The sequence below is a fragment of the Alosa sapidissima genome, chromosome 9, assembly GCF_018492685.1.
Source record: "Alosa sapidissima isolate fAloSap1 chromosome 9, fAloSap1.pri, whole genome shotgun sequence".
Taxonomy (NCBI): Eukaryota; Metazoa; Chordata; class Actinopteri; order Clupeiformes; family Clupeidae; genus Alosa; species Alosa sapidissima.
Window position 1 is genome coordinate 4574802 of NC_055965.1, and position 18280 is coordinate 4593081.

The following is an 18280-nucleotide window of genomic DNA, read 5'->3' on the forward strand; positions in this document are numbered from 1 at the left end:
CACAGATCCAGAGGAAGTAGGGTCCGGTTGTAGCCTGTTATACAATCGTATAGATGAACAGTGGCCAGAAAGAAGCCACATGGTGCTCAGACAGGAGCTAGACTTGACAGAGAGGTCAAACGTGCTAGAACTGACCCACCTGTAAATAGCCTCTACCAGACACGTCGTCAAAACACCTTCACACCCCCCTCCCCTCCCCCCAGCCTGGCTAACTGCATAACCAAACAGTTGCTGCTGTCAAATGCTGGCTGCATGCTTTGTTGGCACGTTCCAATTTCCGCTGTAATCTTGCACGAACTGAGCTGGCATACAAAACAGGAGGTTTTTTCTTCCTCTTTTCCCCTCAGTCTCCCTCCTCCGGTTTCTCATTTTCTTCCCTTTTCATCTGGGCCAGTCGCCGCGGTCAGCCCGCTGACGGGGGAACAAGGGAACCGGTCAGCCGAGGTAACAGCTGAACACTCGGAGTTTTGGCTGGAGGACGAGTTCTCTCTCTCTTCCTCTCTCTCTCTGACTCCCCCTCTCCCATTCTGCCTGAATGCAGAGCAGGGGGGGGCATGAAGAAGGGAGAAGACACCCCCACCTTCAACCCCCCCCCCCCCCCCCCCACCTCCTCCTCCTTTTTTTCCTGAACTCCTTCCATCACACATTCACAGGGAGTTCAAGAAGTCATCTCACAGGGGATGCAGGCTCCTTCTGAAGGATTACTCTCACGTCAAAGCCCGTTAAGAGTTGTGTGCATCCCTCCTTCCATAGAGTCAGGGGTTTTTTTTTGCGAGGACTTGGATGGAATGAGGCTTCCCGTTTTAATTAAATTCTCCTAATGTGCAGCTGCTTGAGCAGAGCACAGCAGAACAAAGGGGCAAAAGAGAAAAAAAATGAGGATGAGTTCCCCGACAGCAGACCTCTGTGCTGCCTGTAAAAGAAATGTACTTTAATGTGGCCAATTCAATCCCAAATATTGCTGTTGATTTCTAACAGTAGGAAGGTGGCTGTGAAACAACCACAACAAGGTGTGTATTTGTGTGTGTGTGTGTGTGTGTGGGGGGGGGGTCTTGCTTGAGAATGCAGACGATTTGAGTACGAAATCATTCGCAACAATGGCATAAAAACAAACTGTCAATTGCTCTCTAAAGATGTGTACACCTTTGCACGAAATTTCAATAGAGGTAGTGCTAGCAAAGTGACCTTACAAACCCCACTGGTGGATCACAACACCATCAAGAGAACAGGGGTGATACCAACTGCCACAGGTAACCACAATCACAGATACAGTGCTGCTTGAAAGTATGTGAACTAGAACAGTTTGGAGTTTTCTGTTGTGTTATCAATTTCTGGCTTTTCAACCACGGTAAGAAAATATCCATACCCTCCCACCTCTTGCTAACACTGTATACCAAGAAAAGACCCCCTCTCAACAGTGAAGCATGGGTGGCGGAAATGTGGAAGTGTGGGCTGTTTTTCTGCCTTTCTGTCAATCAGGGAGATGAAGCTAGTGAGGAAATAGATTTCACAACAGGACAATGACCCTATAAGCATTTAAGCAAAATGACCAAGGAATGGCTTAAGATAACGAAAATTCATACTCTGGATTGGACTAATCAAAGTCCAGAGCTCAATTCAATAGAAATTGTTTGGCTAGATCTGAAGCAGGCATTACACGCCAATTGACCCTCCAACCTATCTCAGCTGGCTGAGTCCTGCCAGGAGGAGTAGGCAAACAGCTGCAGAACCAGATGTGAGGCACTGGTTAATGAGTACAGATGTGAGGCACTGGTTAATGAGTACTGATGTGAGGCACTGGTTAATGAGTACTGATGTGAGGCACTGGTTAATGAGTACAGATGTGAGGCACTGGTTAATGAGTACAGATGTGAGGCACTGGTTAATGAGTACTGATGTGAGGCACTGGTTAATGAGTACTGATGTGAGGCACTGGTTAATGAGTACTGATGTGAGGCACTGGTTAATGAGTACAGATGTGAGGCACTGGTTAATGAGTACAGATGTGAGGCACTGGTTAATGAGTACAGATGTGAGGCACTGGTTAATGAGTACAGATGTGAGGCACTGGTTAATGAGTACTGATGTGAGGCACTGGTTAATGAGTACTGATGTGAGGCACTGGTTAATGAGTACAGATGTGAGGCACTGGTTAATGAGTACAGATGTGAGGCACTGGTTAATGAGTACAGATGTGAGGCACTGGTTAATGAGTACTGATGTGAGGCACTGGTTAATGAGTACTGATGTGAGGCACTGGTTAATGAGTACAGATGTGAGGCACTGGTTAATGAGTACTGATGTGAGGCACTGGTTAATGAGTACAGATGTGAGGCACTGGTTAATGAGTACAGATGTGAGGCACTGGTTAATGAGTACAGATGTGAGGCACTGGTTAATGAGTACTGAAGTGGTGATTGAAAAGGAGGTGCTACAAGAAATTAACTACATGGGTTTAGATACTTTTGCAAATGTCATATTTTGAGTTTTTTGTGAACTAAACCACTTTTGTTGAATATATAATTAAATTATATATAGGGTAACGGCAACCGTAGATTAGAGATACAAGCACATGCACACATGCTGCTGATAGAATCAAGTTATAATGACGTAACTTAAAATGGTGTGGTTGAATAAGCCAACATATGATTCTTGTAATCCTTTACCTAAAATGACAACCAAATGTTTTGCTTAGTCAAGTAGATTACAAGTTCATGTCATTACATACCACCAGCAGTCTCTCTACTGCCTCTACCAAGAGTACACAGAGGTCCGCCAACTTAGGGAGGAGCTTGTGACATGTGCTCTGAGGAGGGTGGCGGAGCTGTGCCTGTGCCCGGTAAACAGTTGGACCAGAGGAAATGAGGAGTGACCGGGCCGATGGAGTTGGCAGGGAGCGCGGACCTGGAGCCGGGCCACCACCAGCACCAGATCCCCGTGCACACCCCAGCTCTGGGAGACGAGGAGGTGACCTCTGGTGTGGCAACACGCCAGACACGGGACCAGCCTCCATACAGGTACATCATGGGCAGTGGACCTGTCTGGTGATGTCCTTCTCAAAGTAAGAGAAATATCAATACAAAAGGTAGAGACTAGATGTGACTGAAGACACATACCACATATAATTGTACTTTAGAACCCCAGAAGGGCATTATTTTTTTTTTAGTTCAAAAGAGGAAACTTTTAATTCTCTCTACCTAACTTGAGAGTAATCCAGCTGTCCACACATGTCTGAAGCAGCTGGAGGAGGTTTTTTTTTTAGGAGATTAAAAGGAAACACGCCTGGCTCTAGTCTCAGGGTTGACAGGGTATCCTTGAGTCCACCTGATCAAAGGCAGAGTTTGTTCTGCTACTGCTGATGGCTCCGACCGGTCTGCCAAATAAAATCACATTAAAGAAATACCCCCAGGGTGCTTACAGCCACTCAACCCAGCAATAATTAACAATGAGCACAGGGCTGGAAGGTCAAAGTTGAAGTCACCAAGGGGAGAGGGAGGTGCTATTATTAACCAAAATGACCAAGACATGGTTTAAGATTAAGACATGGTTTAAGATTAAGACATGGTTTAAGATTAAGACATGGTTTAAGATTAAGAGAATTTACACTCTGGATTGGCTAGATCTTTTGGCTAGATCTGAAGCGGGCAGAACATGCCAGTTGACCCTTTTTTTGGGGGGACTTTTCTGCCAACCAATCAACAAATAATACACATGTTGGTTGCCTACATACTGGTATATGTTTATATCAAAATAAAAAGAAAATACCAATCCTAACTGCAATGTAGGCTACTGGTCACTTGTGAATTGAATGCAGGATTAGCCAATGAAACATCAATGTGAAATGAAACACAGGTTCATCCTGTAGGGTTTAGAGCTTCAGCAACCGAGTTTATAGACAACTGGGAAATAAATTCACATTCTGCCTTCTTGGATCCATGAATCAGTGATGTTCAGTATTGATCCATAAATGGAAATGTTTAATACAAGCTTATGATTTAATTTTAGCTGAAAACTCTTGAGTGCAACATTCATTTCAGATCAAAGCGATATCAATACATGCTACCTCTTCGTGCTGAAATAAAAATGTACACCACTAATCCTTCTGAGGATGGATGCTCTAAAAATCTAGGCTAATGGGAGATTCTAAAATAGTGTGATGTAGGCTATGTGCACATCATCCAGTGGTTTCCTTATGGTCCCACAGTGATCAGTAGTAGACAGTACCTGGAGGGAGGGATTAGAGTTAATTTAGTCTGTGCGCTTCAAGACTATCAACAGTCCCATCAAAGTGCGCAGTGAGAGAGAAAGAAAGAAAGAAAGAAAGAAAGAAAGAAAGAAAGAAAGAAAGAAAGAAAACTAACAATTTCCAAAGCAGCAGTATCACTGAGAGCATTTTCTGTCCACTTCTCCATTGAAGGGCTTTGGACAAACCCATTTCTGTACAAGCTGACTGGAGCAGGCCTTTGATGTAATGGATGCCTCTGACTGAGGTGTCTCTCGGCCTAATGCTCCGTCTGGCCCCGACTAATGGTGACCGCTATGAGAGAGCGATAATTAAAGGAGATAAATCACTGGGAGGGGAGCAAAATATCCATTTAGAAAGCAATTATATGGACAATTTTTTGCCACAGTGCGATTTCTGATGACTGTGTCATAACAGTTTGCAGGATTTAGAGATCTTAGCAGTGAGAGAGAAAAGGGAATCATTTATTTTACAGAGCAGAGCAGAGCAGCCCCTGCATGCTATCGAGCTCAGACACCATACAGTACATACTGTAGTACTATCCCCAAACTATACACATAATGTGCACAGCAGCAGCTCTTGGTGCTGTTGTACAATACATATCACCTGGCTACCAGACCACTTGATGCTGTTGCGGATGGTGAAGTGGCATCACTCTCCAGTAAAAGGAGAAAGTGGCGATACCTCAAGACCTCTTTAACCAGAAAGGATGACCCTGAGGTCAAGACCTCTTTAACCAGAGAGGATGACCCTGAGATCAGTTGCTGACACTATTCAGTCTCAGGCTGCTGGGCCTTCACTAGCCAAGAGAGTTTCTCTAGCCAATAAAACCACAACATGATTTTTTGCCTTTCCAACATATGAAAGTTTAACCTTTTTCAGGCGTTCAAATGAAATTACGCAAACACACCTATTCCAGAGCTAATATGCGTTGATAAGATTGCGAGAGATTTCTTTTGCTCTGTTGAACAACTCAACCAAGGCAAGCAGAAAAGGCACGAGTGAGCTTTGCAATGATTTTTCAAGTGTGTGCCGGGAATAATAATAAAAAAAGAGTCAATTATTGAACAATTCAGTTTTTCAAAAGCCAACTGAAAAATATTTTACTTAAATGATCTAGTATAGACTGGACTTTCTTAGCCTTTGAATGCATTTCAATTCACCAAATCAATATTTCAGAGTTCAGTATTAAAAAAACATCAATTCTTCAGAGGGAACCCACACTGACTGGAAAAATGCAACTAGTCACAGCATACCAATTGGAGAATGGTTCTTTATCTGGAGAAAATAGCCGCACATAAAACTGCTACTGAAATCATTTTTAGGTTTTGAATGAGAATCAATTCATGGTAAAAAAAAAAAAAACCTTTGAACACTCTAAATCTTCTGCTCTTCTAACACCACTCTTGTCTTGTCTCTTTACAGCCCAGTGCAAATGGATGGATGGATCTGCGATCACATGGGCCTCCCGTGTCAGGGAATGTCCCCGACTACACACACAGCGATGGCAGTCGTCCAACTCCCTGTCCAGCCGACCCAGCAGGGGCCAGGAATAGCGCCCAGACGCACTGACCCTGCTCGTCAACAAATGGTGTTACCGTGGGTGACCGTAAACAGGCCGCCTGTCACCATTATCCGTAGTAATTACAAAAGAGTTAATCGGATTGGGTGGTGAGGTCAGACACACATTCCAGTGTACAACAAAGGGGAGAGAGACTCAGAAAGAGATATTTGTTCAAATTCTACAGAGATACAACGCTCCTTGGAATGTAGTTAATTCAATCTGAGGAAGAACAGCAGCATAACCTCACTGCTCAATAGCAGAAGACGTTATCAACCAATGCGTCTGACACCTGAGTCACCTGACTCTGCCAGGCGAGAGACCATGGAATGCTCGGAGTTCTGGCCATACTAGCAAGTCAGAGTTTCACAGGAATCAAATAAGTATAAGTATAGTATAAGTATATATACTCTTTTGATCCCGTGAGGGAAATTTGGTCTCTGCATTTATCCCAATCCGTGAATTAGTGAAACACACAGTGAGGTGAAGCACACACTAATCCCGGCGCAGTGAGCTGCCTGCAACAACAGCGGCGCTCGGGGAGCACTGAGGGGTTAGGTGCCTTGTTCAAGGGCACTTCAGCCGTGCCTACTGGTCGGCAACCCTCCGGTTACAAGTCCGAAGCGCTAACCAGTAGGCCACGGCTGCCCCCACATATCATGACACATGACATGATATTAAAAAGAGACACTTGAAGGTCACTGAATTCCAATCAAACCAGTACTGAAAACAACAGCGATGCCAACTAAGGTACCCATTGTCAGGTTCTTTATATTGCCATGTGAGGAACTGAGAGTTAGGCTCTCATTATATTTTGCCAGGTCCTGGACTAACTCACACTTCCAGAACCTAATGTTTTAATGAGAGCAACAGCAAACAAAATGAGGAAACGGGTAAATGTGGCTCCATTCCTGAATGAGACTGTAAAAGAAAGAATTGGAAACAGATTGGAAGAATGAAATGGGACACAAAAACATGGGCCCCATGAGAGCACATCAGCAGAGAGGCCGTAGTAGTGCAGCACACTGTGTGGTTGGAGGCATCTGCTCCGAGAGCTCATTAGTGGATATCGCCACCGACCACCGGTGCCAACCAGAATGTAGCAGAACCAAGCAAATGCATATACCCCACCACCCCACCCAGCCACACGCCCTTCATCCTGATTTGGAAATGTGTTGCCCAAACACTCATGGACACACATATAATACCAATTATACAGCGGAGCAGATGCCGCAGGGACTTCAGGTGTGTGTGTGTGTGTGTGTGTCTGTATCTTAAATGAGAGCTGGGTTCAAGACAAAGCCTTGAAGTGGGTGAGTACTGGTGCCTGTGTCCAGTCCTCATCGGCTGCAGAGCGTGAGGTCCAGCCAGCAGGCGGCATCTGAGCGAGAGGGCGCAGGGGCCGGAGTGCATGAGTGTTCTGAGCCAGCCTGGACCTGGGGCCTCGCCAGCTCACTAGACGAGTGGACACCCTCTGTGTGTGTGTGTGTGTGTGTGTGTGTGTGTGTGTGTGTGTGTGTGTGCCTTCAATGTGTGTGTTTTGTGTTAGGGTTCAGCAGCAACATTGGTGGTGTGTGTGTGTGTGTTTGTGTGAAACCTCCCACCATTTCACACACTATGCAAACAGAGAGACCATGTTCTTGCATGTTTAAACTGTTGGCAGTGCACTGGGTGCATGTGCGCGCGCGTGTGTGTGTGTGTGTGTGTGCGATTGTGCATGAGTGTGTGTGTGTGCGATTGTGCATGAGTGTGTGTGTGTGTGTGCGATTGTGCGTGGGTGCGTGTGTGTGTGGTCAGCAATCACGAGACACTACTTCTGGCTGAGCGAAGGGGCAATGACGTGAGAGTCACCAAACACGCCATTAGTTCTGTCACGAGCCAAAGCCTCACGCAGACACACACACGCTCACGCAATCACACACACACTCCCACTCACAGCGCCACACACACACACGTCATCGGCCCGTAACACTCTATAAAACAGGAAGTGATTTTAATCACCGTGGCCTGAGTCACTTCCTCCGTCACCTCGTAAAGCCCTGAGCTGTGTCCATTTTTTTCCCCCTGAAGCCTCTTTTATCAATCACTCTCCCCATCCCAATCCCTCTCTCTCTCCCTCCCTCCCTCCATTCCCCCCTCTCCAACACTTTCTCTTCACCTCCATCCATCGAGACCACCCTGTCAGGGAGCCAGAGCATAAATCGGGCAGCACAGCCTGGGCCATAATGGGCCTGACTAAATCTAACACCACAGGCCGCACAGGCTCGCTCACAATGCCACCAAATCCATCATTACACTGGAAATGGCTGCTGCAACCTTGTCCTTGCTCCATGGTGTGTGAACTCACACTAACACTCTCATATGCGCGCGCTCTCTCTCTCTCTCTCTCTCTCTCTCTCACACACACACCATTCTGCTCACTAAGGCTAACGGCTCACACACACACACACACACACACACACACACAAAGCCCACACACTCTCTCTTCAGCCTGTGTGTTTTGTGAAATATAGAACAATGAGCTGCTAGTGCCCTGCGTCATTGAGTCTCTTTGTCTCTGAAGAACGTGTGTAATGGTCACGTGAATTCAAATGGGATTCTATCTGCTAGCGCCGATTCATTCTCTCCCCTCTGGCTGCCTCTCCACCTACCTACTCCTCTTCCTCTCAGAGCACTTCTACACCGGGCACGTGACTGAAGCGTACCGTTCGCCAAGTGTCAAATGAAGGGTCTTATTTTTCCGAATGTGCGCAACACTCTCACATTTGGGTGTAGCCAGTTCCATTGATTATTGTGGAAGCTAATTGTTGCAGTGTCTATGAATGGAACACTTCAGTTGTGCACCTGTTGTTCCTCCTTTACTCCACCACCCTGGTGTGGTCCCTCTTTTACTCCACCACCCTGGTGTGGTCCCTCTTTTACTCCACCACCCTGGTGTGGTCCTTTACTCCACCACCCTGGTGTGGTCCCTCTTTTACTCCACCACCCTGGTGTGGTCCCTCTTTTACTCCACCACCCTGGTGTGGTCCTTTACTCCACCACCCTGGTGTGGTCCCTCTTTTACTCCACCACCCTGGTGTGGTCCTTTACTCCACCACCCTGGTGTGGTCCTTTACTCCACCACCCTGGTGTGGTCCCTCTTTTACTCCACCACCCTGGTGTGGTCCCTCTTTTACTCCACCACCCTGGTGTGGTCCCTCTTTTACTCCACCACCCTGCTCCTCTGGGTGTCCCTCCAGTCTCATTGGTCATCTGTCCATTTTTCTCTCGCCCTCTATCCAGAACCTATAGGGAGCCTAAGCCACATGCTTCCCCTTTGGACTCAGGAAATATCAGATATGCTCTCCATAGGGAACGGTCAGCAAAAACAAAATCAATTCCATGCAGGATATTTTGGATCAGTGCATCCATCATCAATTTCTGCGGGCGGATGAAGCACTAGAGACTAGACCACAGGCCATACATACCTTATGGAGGGTCTGTATGGAAGAGTATGGATTCCCTGTGGAGACCAAAGCAAAATGTCAACTGAGGGATGGCTTAGCTTCTTTCAGCCACGTTCAGACTGTGTGTCCAATACACATTGAGTAAACAAGAGGAAAAGATGCAAATGAGTTTGATGGAAACCGAGCTAATATGGTCGCTGGGTTGACATCACATCACTTGAGATTCACATCAACACTCAAGAAAAACACAACACAACAATATGGCCGCCAGAGACGATAAACTGAAGTGACTGAGCTTTCCCGCTCCTCCTGTGCAGGCGCCAGGGGACCACTATTACGTCAGTCAATAAGGACCCTTTAGGGGAAGCCAGTCCCATCCCATTGAGAATCCATTACGATAACACACACACACACTCACTCATTCAGTCTCTCTGACTCGGTCTCTCTCACTCACACGCACGCACGCACCCTCCCCTTCTTCATGAGTGAAGTGTCGTATAGATCTGCTACTAAGGGGGTGGGGGTCAGGGGGGTGGTGATGTGGAGGCCCTGGGTGGACGCCCATACATCTTCCTTTGGTGCTAATGGCTAACACACACTAATAGCTTGCCACTTCCCCCCTGGGCAGCACATTATCCGGGGGGGGGGGGTTGATTTGTGGTGCTATACTGGTCACCTCCTCAATCCCGCTAACGTGGTTTGTTAGAGCCTGACAGGGCACAATTGGATATATGGGGCGGCGTGGTTGGATATTACCACAGTCATTTAATGAGATTATGACTGCATCAGTTCCACCATAGCCTTCTGTTTCATCAGCCACCTTTATTAAAACACTATACAACATGTGGATAATGTGAAGAGGTTTGGTGGTCAGGAGCTTTTCATCTTTAAAACACACACACACAGAGTGCCCCCCCACCACCTGCCAGCCTCCCTGTACATGCCCTCTCCGCCTTGCCTCAATGGAATTTATACATGGGTCTAGTGATAAAGCAAAGTCTTAAATTTAATCAGGAGAAATATTTCGGCAGGAGCAAGCTGATAAATAATTCAAGAAGGAGTTTGACAGCGCTGGCAGCCGCGGCAGGCGAAGCTTGGGCTGTGGAAAGAAAGAGAGAGAAAAAATGATGCCACGGGGCTGTTAAAAAGGTAATGTCATTCTACTGCACCACCTCACGAGTGGTTGCTTCATCCATGCCAGAGAGAGAGCGAGAGAGCATGTGAGAGAGAGAGAGAGCATGTGAGAGAGAGAGAGAATGTGAGAGAGAGAGAATGTGAGAGAGAGAGAGAGAGAGAGAGAGAGAGAGCGCATGTGAGAGAGAGAGAGAGCGCATGTGAGAGAGAGAGAGGAAGAATATGATAGAAAAGGTGACGAGACAAAATAGACGGATAGCCTTGATAGAGATGAAATTCAGCAGAATCCATATGCCTGTTCTCTAAGTGCAACAAGACAGGATCATTATGAACCTTTTGGGCTTGCTGGCTAATGCACCGATAAGACTGAGCAACACAGATTACAGAGCCAGATAAGTCGAATATCTCCTCACCGATAAGAAGCCTACAGACATTATGACACAACCAGGGTGATGACAAGCTCTGCATCCCTGGTCTCAGCCAAACAGTTTCCCCTCTAAACTCCTAATAAATAGTCATAACAAAGCTCGATTGAATAAAATACCACACAATGGTAACCGCCACTAAATCATCAACAAAGACCTTTTTTGTTGTGTTTTTTGTTTGTTTTTAATGTGTCTGGGTCTGGACTGCTGGGCTGCCCAGCGCAGCTCCAGATGAGGAGCCAGGTGTGGGGGGCAGCGGTGCGGTGTGCCTGGGGTTGAGCGACCGGGAGCGATCTGTTTGTGCACTGCGGCCGCGATCAAAAGCACACGGGCCCCATTAAATATTGAAGAGGAGCACATCAGGAGGCCAGGGGCCAGGCGGGCGGGCGGGGGGGGGCGTGGGCACACGCAGGACGCCCGCAGTGCTGCACTGCTACAGCTGGCACACAGAACAGAGACACGGGCTGCATGGAGGAGGAGGAGAGGAGAGGAGGAGAAGAGAAGAGAAGAGGAGGAGGAGAGGAGAGGAGAGGAGGAGGAGAAGAGAAGGAGAGGAGGAGAGGAGGAGAACAGGCAACACACAACCGATAGACACACATGAAGGACTCTCTGTGGGGGGGGGGGGGGGGGGGGGAATTGATGATTCACTACTCTACACGTGTCCATTTGGGTCGCAGTAGACAATGACACAGAAGAGCAAAATAAGTACAAACAGAGAGGGTTATCAAGGATCTTTGGTACAAATCATTCTAACAGAACACCATCTCATAACAGAACACCCAGAGAGGGGCTGGAACTCAAAGGAGGGAAACACGAGTGTGAACGGGCAGAGTACTCTGCTTTGAGGAGGAACTCTGACAAGGGGAGCTGTGCAATTATACAGATAAGGCACGATCATTTGACAGCGGTAAGCTTAGAAAACCCGTAGTAATGAGGAGAAATCTCCGGCTCTGTGTTTAAACATGTCCCCGGCACTTTGGATGTTTGGTTTCCCTGGGAAAACACACACACACACACAGCTTGTAAAGTCGTCGACATGAATACTAATGAGAATATGGCTGTAAGTGAAATAACACTTTCTAAAGGTTTCAGAAGAAAAGAAGGAGGAGGTGGGTGTTTCTAATTATCTGTGAATGTGAGTCTGAATACAGAATGCATGGAGGCAGAAATCGAGTTAACAGTAATACCAAGCCGAGCAAGCACACTTGCCTGTGAATATCTAGAAACCCACAACCCGCTCGGTTCAAAGTCCGATATCACTCCATTTATGGCCCCCAGCCAAAGTGCCCTTTGACCTTATATATGCATTATACCCCAACCAGTTGCCGTAAGAGCTAGGCTACTAAAAACTCATTTTCCTGTCTCAAAACTGGCCAAAAAAAAATGGCTGCCATACAGTATGTCATGTATCCTCTCTTCCTGGCAGAGAAAAAAAACATGGTGTCAATATATATGGCACCTTGATGCACATATCGTAATAATTAAAAACAGAAAACTGTTGGCACTTGTAGGATCAAACTAGAGCACTGCTGACAGATAAAGACCTTACAGGTAAATAACAAGGACAGTTGGTGGATATAAGAATGTCATCATTGCCTGCAGATCACAGAACACCAATTCCCACACAGACACTTGAGTCTTGAGGGGGAGTTTCAACAAAGCGCCTGGCCTCCAGAAACTCCATTGGCGCTCCATGGCCGACCGATCGACTGCCTGCCGTTCCCATGCTCAAGGCAGGCATTTGAGCAGATCTAAGGCTCACTGCTAAAACTGAGCAGGCTGTTGAATAATTGAAGGAACAAAAGCAAAAGCTGCTGGAACACTTCATGGTCCTTCTCTACACACCAACCAAAACACTTAGCATTCCAGCACAGGTGCACATGGGGCACACCTAAGGAAAGGGAAACGCGAGCAGGGCAGCTGCCCCTGACCTGTGGCGGCCGGTGAGGTGGACTTGGCGCTTCCGAATCCTCTCATCAAGAAGGATTACGGCCTCCAGGGGTATGACAAGGTTAACTGGGATCATCCCCTTCTGCACAGACATTGGAGTGAGAGACCAACGAGTGCTCATCAGAGTATGCATCAGCAATATAGCAGGTGTGCTGAATGTTCCATAGTGGAGCAGGGGAGTTGTAGTTTAATATGCTTAATATGAATAACTGTAGGTCATACACCATTGTGATTTTAAATTATTTTTCACATAAAAAGTAAAGCAATTGTGCACAGATCGACCCCAGGTGGTGCTCAAGCTTTCTAACCAACTATTTATTGAGGCATCAATAAGGAAAATTGTACCGATCCCTGAGAAATGTCAGTTCTACGACCCCCAACACGGAAACCGAGTGCGTCCACGTCTCCCTGCCCTGCGGTCACTGGTGACACTGTGTTCTAATCCTCGGCACTTGTGTGACCCTGCTGTGAAATTCAACCAGAAATCTCCAATTATTCATTCTGAACTAATTTGAAGAATATGTTAAAATGTTCAAAAATGAAAAAAAAAATTTTTTAAATCCTGCAGAGCATTGTTTTCATTTCATTTTCTTTTCAATAAATTCTGCTGCTTTTCTCTAGGCAGCTACGGATCAAAAGTCAGCACTGACGACCTAAGATCAGGCCTGAGGCAAAAAACAAACAAAAAACAAAAAAACACACAGAACCACAACCACAGAACCATCCGCTGACCGCTCGTAAGCCTCCTCTGCCCACTCCAGCGGGCCCTGCGGATCAAGCGAGCCGAGCGAGACGAGGCGAGACGGCCAACCGAGGCTGACCCGGCCCCGGGGCTGGAGCAGATGCTGGCGGGGGTCGCTCTTCCTCCAGCCGCCCACCATCTGGAGCCGCTGACCCCAGCGGCCAGCGGCCGGGTGACCATCCTGCTGGGCCGAGATCGCCCTCCCAGTGTCGAGCAAGAGGGGGGGGGGCAGCAGACGATGGCCATCTGGAAGTCAGATTAGCCTGCGAGCCAGGGAAAGTGTGTGAGTGTGTACACAAGGAGAAGAAAGTGGAAAACGCAGAGAGAGAGAGAGAGAGAGAGAGAGAGAGAGAGAGAGAGAGAGAGAGAGAGAGAGAGAGTGGAGCTTGGAGCCAGGAAATGAGAGAAGGGACACCCACTCACAGCTGGGTATGCAGCACTGTGCTGTGGCTAGCAGGGAACGCAAGTGGTGGTGGTGGTGTGTGTTTGTGTTTGTGTGTGTGTGTGTGTGTGTGTGTGTGTGTGTGTGTGTACTCTTCCTTGTGTTTTTTGAGTGTTGCCCACTTCTGGAGGGTCCATGGCAACCCAGGCACTGACTCCTCGCACACACACACACACACACACACACATGACACACAAACACAGAGGCACTTACAAGCACACACACACACGCAACAGACACACAAACACAGAGGCACTTCCAAGCACACACACACACACACAAACACAGAGGCACTTCCAAGCGTGCCGTGTTGCACATCACGGGCACCCAGCACAGCGGGCACAGAGGGAGCCCTCACCGCCACACCAACACGCACATATGCCACAGGGCACGGCGTCCCACCAGACTGCAGCTCTGCACATCAATCTTCGGCAGCAGCCATGGTGAACATGGAATTCCATATTGGGGAGCGTGCATTAGTGTGTGTATGTGTGTGTGTGTGTGTGTGTGTTTGTGTTTTGACATCCGTAAGCATATCGTGTTACACTGAGACCCACACGCTGAGCTCTGCTAGCGCATGTGCAATGGTGAACGAGGATACACACGCACAGAGAGCTTTTGGATGAGCATTATGCCACAACAAGGTTCCCCTACTCCATTCCCCTGGATGAGCATTATGCCACAACAAGGTTCCCCTACTCCATTCCCCTGGATGAGCATTATGCCACAACAAGGTTCCCCTACTCCATTCCCCTGGAGCAACCCAGATCATTGCCTGAATGCCCAGGTTATCACAATCCCAAAAATTCTGACTGCAGATTAATAATGTATGCATCATCATCTTCATGTAGCCTGGATGTGCTGCACAATAAAAATGTCTTGATGGCCATGCAGCTCTCTCCCCTTGCAACAAATGATGGGAAATTGCTTTACTAACCAGTGCAGATATGATGAAGCCGATATAGATATATTGCCTTACTAACCAGTGCAGAGATGATGAAGCCAATATAGAGCTCCATTTTCATGGGATTCACATACCCATCTAAATACGGTACATACCCATCTAAATACGGTGCATAACCCTCTATAAATGGTTCCATGCAGAATGGGATGAATGCGCTTTGATGAGGAGCAGATAAATCACGCTAACTGTCATGTGACCATCCGGCAGGAGGGACTGACTCACCCGAGGCTGCCAGTTCTCGTATTGCTTCTGGAGGTTGGCCCCGATGGTTTCAAGGGCCTTCTGTGGACTCATGGACAATGGGTCTGCATGAGGGAGACAAACACATATACACGTCATCAGCATAACAGTCATAGCAGCCTATATTCAGTCATAACACCCTGCTGCTGACACCCATAATTAGCCTGCAAACACTCACACAACATGGCCTACTAAGCCAAAACATAGCCCACCAACAAATGACTAATACTCTATAATTAGCCAAAGACTAGTCAAAACGGTAGTATCAGAACTAGGGATGCACAATATATCGGCAGCTAATATATTATTAGCCGATAAGTGAAAAAATGAAAATATTATTATCGGTCCGATAACAGAATTCTGGCAGATAATTTGCGCCGATATTTTTTAAAGTCCTAATTTAGGCCTTTTAAGGTCCGTCTGGCTACACTGAGCTAGCCTACTTGAGCTTGGTTGGCTATACTTTTTCCTCAATATAATGTCAGCGGTGTGAATGTATTTCACAACTCTAACAAAATCTGTGGATATGCGTTCATTTGGGAATCTGCATCTCAAAATCCTCTCGTGAATGATCCGCCATTTAACCTTAACAGAGCGGAGCTCAGCCCTAGAGCAGTCTTGTGCTGGTGTGTTTGCACTTGGGGAAACAAATAAACAAACTCATTAGTGGGATGAGTACATAAGTAGGCCTAGTTCTAAGTTGTGTTTTAGTATTATATTTGCATTACTTTAGCTTGGGTTTTGTATTATTACCTAGAAATATGCTAACCATTCGTGCTTCAGTTCCAGACAGGTCATCATAATAAGTTATTAAAACCTTCAGGGCTAAGGCCTTTCATTTCTGCTGCAGCAGGTTGTGCGCAACAGAGTAGACGGACATACGATACAGTCTGAGGAGTTACAGCTTTATTCAGTTACCCGCAGTTGAAACTAAACCGAAGTTTCCCTCACAAACTCTGATTTGGTCGCTATACTGTAGCTTATTCCAAGCTGAGCTGTTTATGAGCGTTTAGTCCTAAATGAAAACGATTCAAACTCTCTAGCCACTCACTCGCAATTCACTGACGTCAGGTTCACTTAAAGGAGCCACACATACTGTAGGGCTAGGCTACTGTTATGTTGTTGACTGCCGTACTATTGAGGACTATTATGAGTTCTGTCCATCATTTGGTGGTTGGTAAAATTACTGCAATAAAATTATGCTTATTAAATGCTTTCTCCAAATCACTTCTCACAATTTTTTTTCAAGAGTAATATTATCGGTTATCGTATCGGTATCGGCCACAACAAACCAATAAATATCGGTTATCGTTATCGGCCCTAAAATTCCATATCGGTGCATCTCTAATCAGAACGCTAGTCAGCATCACTCAAAGTCAACATTACTCAGACACGAAACTTGCTGCAAGCCTAAACACTTGTAGTCAGTCACTATGCCTAACACAAGGCACTGTTCGATCTCTAAGAACTTTGACTTCAATGGAAATCAAAGTCAATTTATAGAAAAATGAGCCTCTCGGCTCAACCTGAAACATCCACAATAAGGAAAGAGGGAAAAGAGAAAAGATCAATTTCCTATGGATTCTGAGCTATCGAATTCTGCATTAGGTTTAGAACAACGTGTATGGCCAGATACAATGCAGGTGATATCGATATTCTTTGTTCTGGGACAGAGCTGATTATATTTTATGACGGTCACCGTTTGTGGGAAGGTGACTGAGGGAATGTGTTCTGACAGCACAGCTGGAAGACTTGGAGATGAAATGCGGTGTGGTGCGGGACATGCTGTTCTGTATGCAAATACCGCCACTGTTTTGCCTTTTATTCGACAGTTTAAAATGTTTTCCCCTTCTGTCTTTCTCTCTCTCTGTCTCCTGACTACCCCTAATGGGCTGGTTCAGCCTGTGAGTGTGACACCTGAGGAGCCCCCCCCGCCCCAGACTGACAGCTCTATCCCGTGTTTAACCCCAAGCGGAGAGCACCACTCCGTGATGTCTGCACTTTCAAGTTCTTTTGTCTGAGGAGCTGGTGTGTGCCTGGTGTCCCGCGATTGCAGACAACCTCCCGTCTGAGAGGATGTCACCTTCATAATAGGCACATCAAGGGCATGTTCTTGTTCCTGAAGAGGGGCTGTTAACCGAGGCCAGAACCTGGTGCCTCCGACTGAAAAAGGTTGGAGGAAAAAAAACATTCCCTGTGACTGACAGCACACTGCTGTCCTCGCCTCACCCCTCTGGGTCGTCTACGATGACAGCGCTGAGCGCTCTCTTCTTTTGCCGTCAAATTGTCTAAGAGAGACCATGGATCTCTCCCTCCTGATGAGTCAAGATAGTCACAAGGCTGCGTACTGCCGCCAGCCCAGGAGGATGTTACGTTTCGAGTGGTGGCATCAACCATCTCCTCTTCCTCCCGAGCAGAGTTTACCAGGCCCAGAGGCTGACGCTGAGGACTGAGGAGATTTCCACACAAATGGCTACACTCTCCAGCTCATCTTATTTTACCTCTTCTCTACCAGACCAGAGTAGCCTGCCACTGTCGTCAGTCAATCATTTGTCATTCTGTCAGTATGATAAACTAGTCAATCAGGTGTCTGTATTGATGGATGGGATAGTGGTTTGGGGGTGATGTGTACAGATGACAGCTTAGATGAATGGGGAGGATGAATGGATCGTGTAAAATGGATGGAAGAATGGACGACAATAAACGGATGAGTAGAAGAGTGTGGGCTGGGAGGATGGACAAACGTATGAGTGGGCTTGTGAAGGGATGGAGTGGGCAGGGCGGAGCTCGTGATATGAGTGGAGGAGCGTGTGAGCGAGTGAGTGGGTGGAGGAGATGATGAGGCCTCTTACCGATCCAGCACTCCAGCCTGGCGCAGGGCGAGGTCTTGACCACGTCTGGGGGGTCCACTCCCACGTTGAGACAAAGCACCAGGGCCACACTCACCGTCTTCATCTACAAGGGTCAAAAAAGGAGACATTTTAATTTCAAGCGAGTACCTCATTGGATCGGGTCAATGGTTCCCAAGGCAAATTTTAAAAGTTAAATGTAAGTTAATGTAAATGTGGATAAAGCATTGCTCACTGTGGACCCTTTAAAACTCTGCTCAACTCATACAACCGTAGTTACTTCC

At 46.9% G+C, this 18280-nt stretch overlaps 1 protein-coding gene across 10 annotated transcripts in view; it reads right to left on the reverse strand.

Annotated features, from left to right (window-relative positions):
• The window catches only part of rptor (regulatory associated protein of MTOR, complex 1), a 154312-nt gene that overhangs the window by 118584 nt on the left and 17448 nt on the right, over positions 1-18280 (reverse strand). For all 10 annotated transcript variants that reach the window (XM_042104678.1, XM_042104676.1, XM_042104674.1 and 7 more), the window contains exons 3-4: positions 18000-18102; positions 15130-15212 (exon numbers count right to left, since the gene is read on the reverse strand). In XM_042104678.1, the coding sequence (XP_041960612.1) occupies positions 15130-15212; positions 18000-18102 (186 nt within the window). The remainder of the gene's footprint in view (positions 1-15129; positions 15213-17999; positions 18103-18280) is intronic.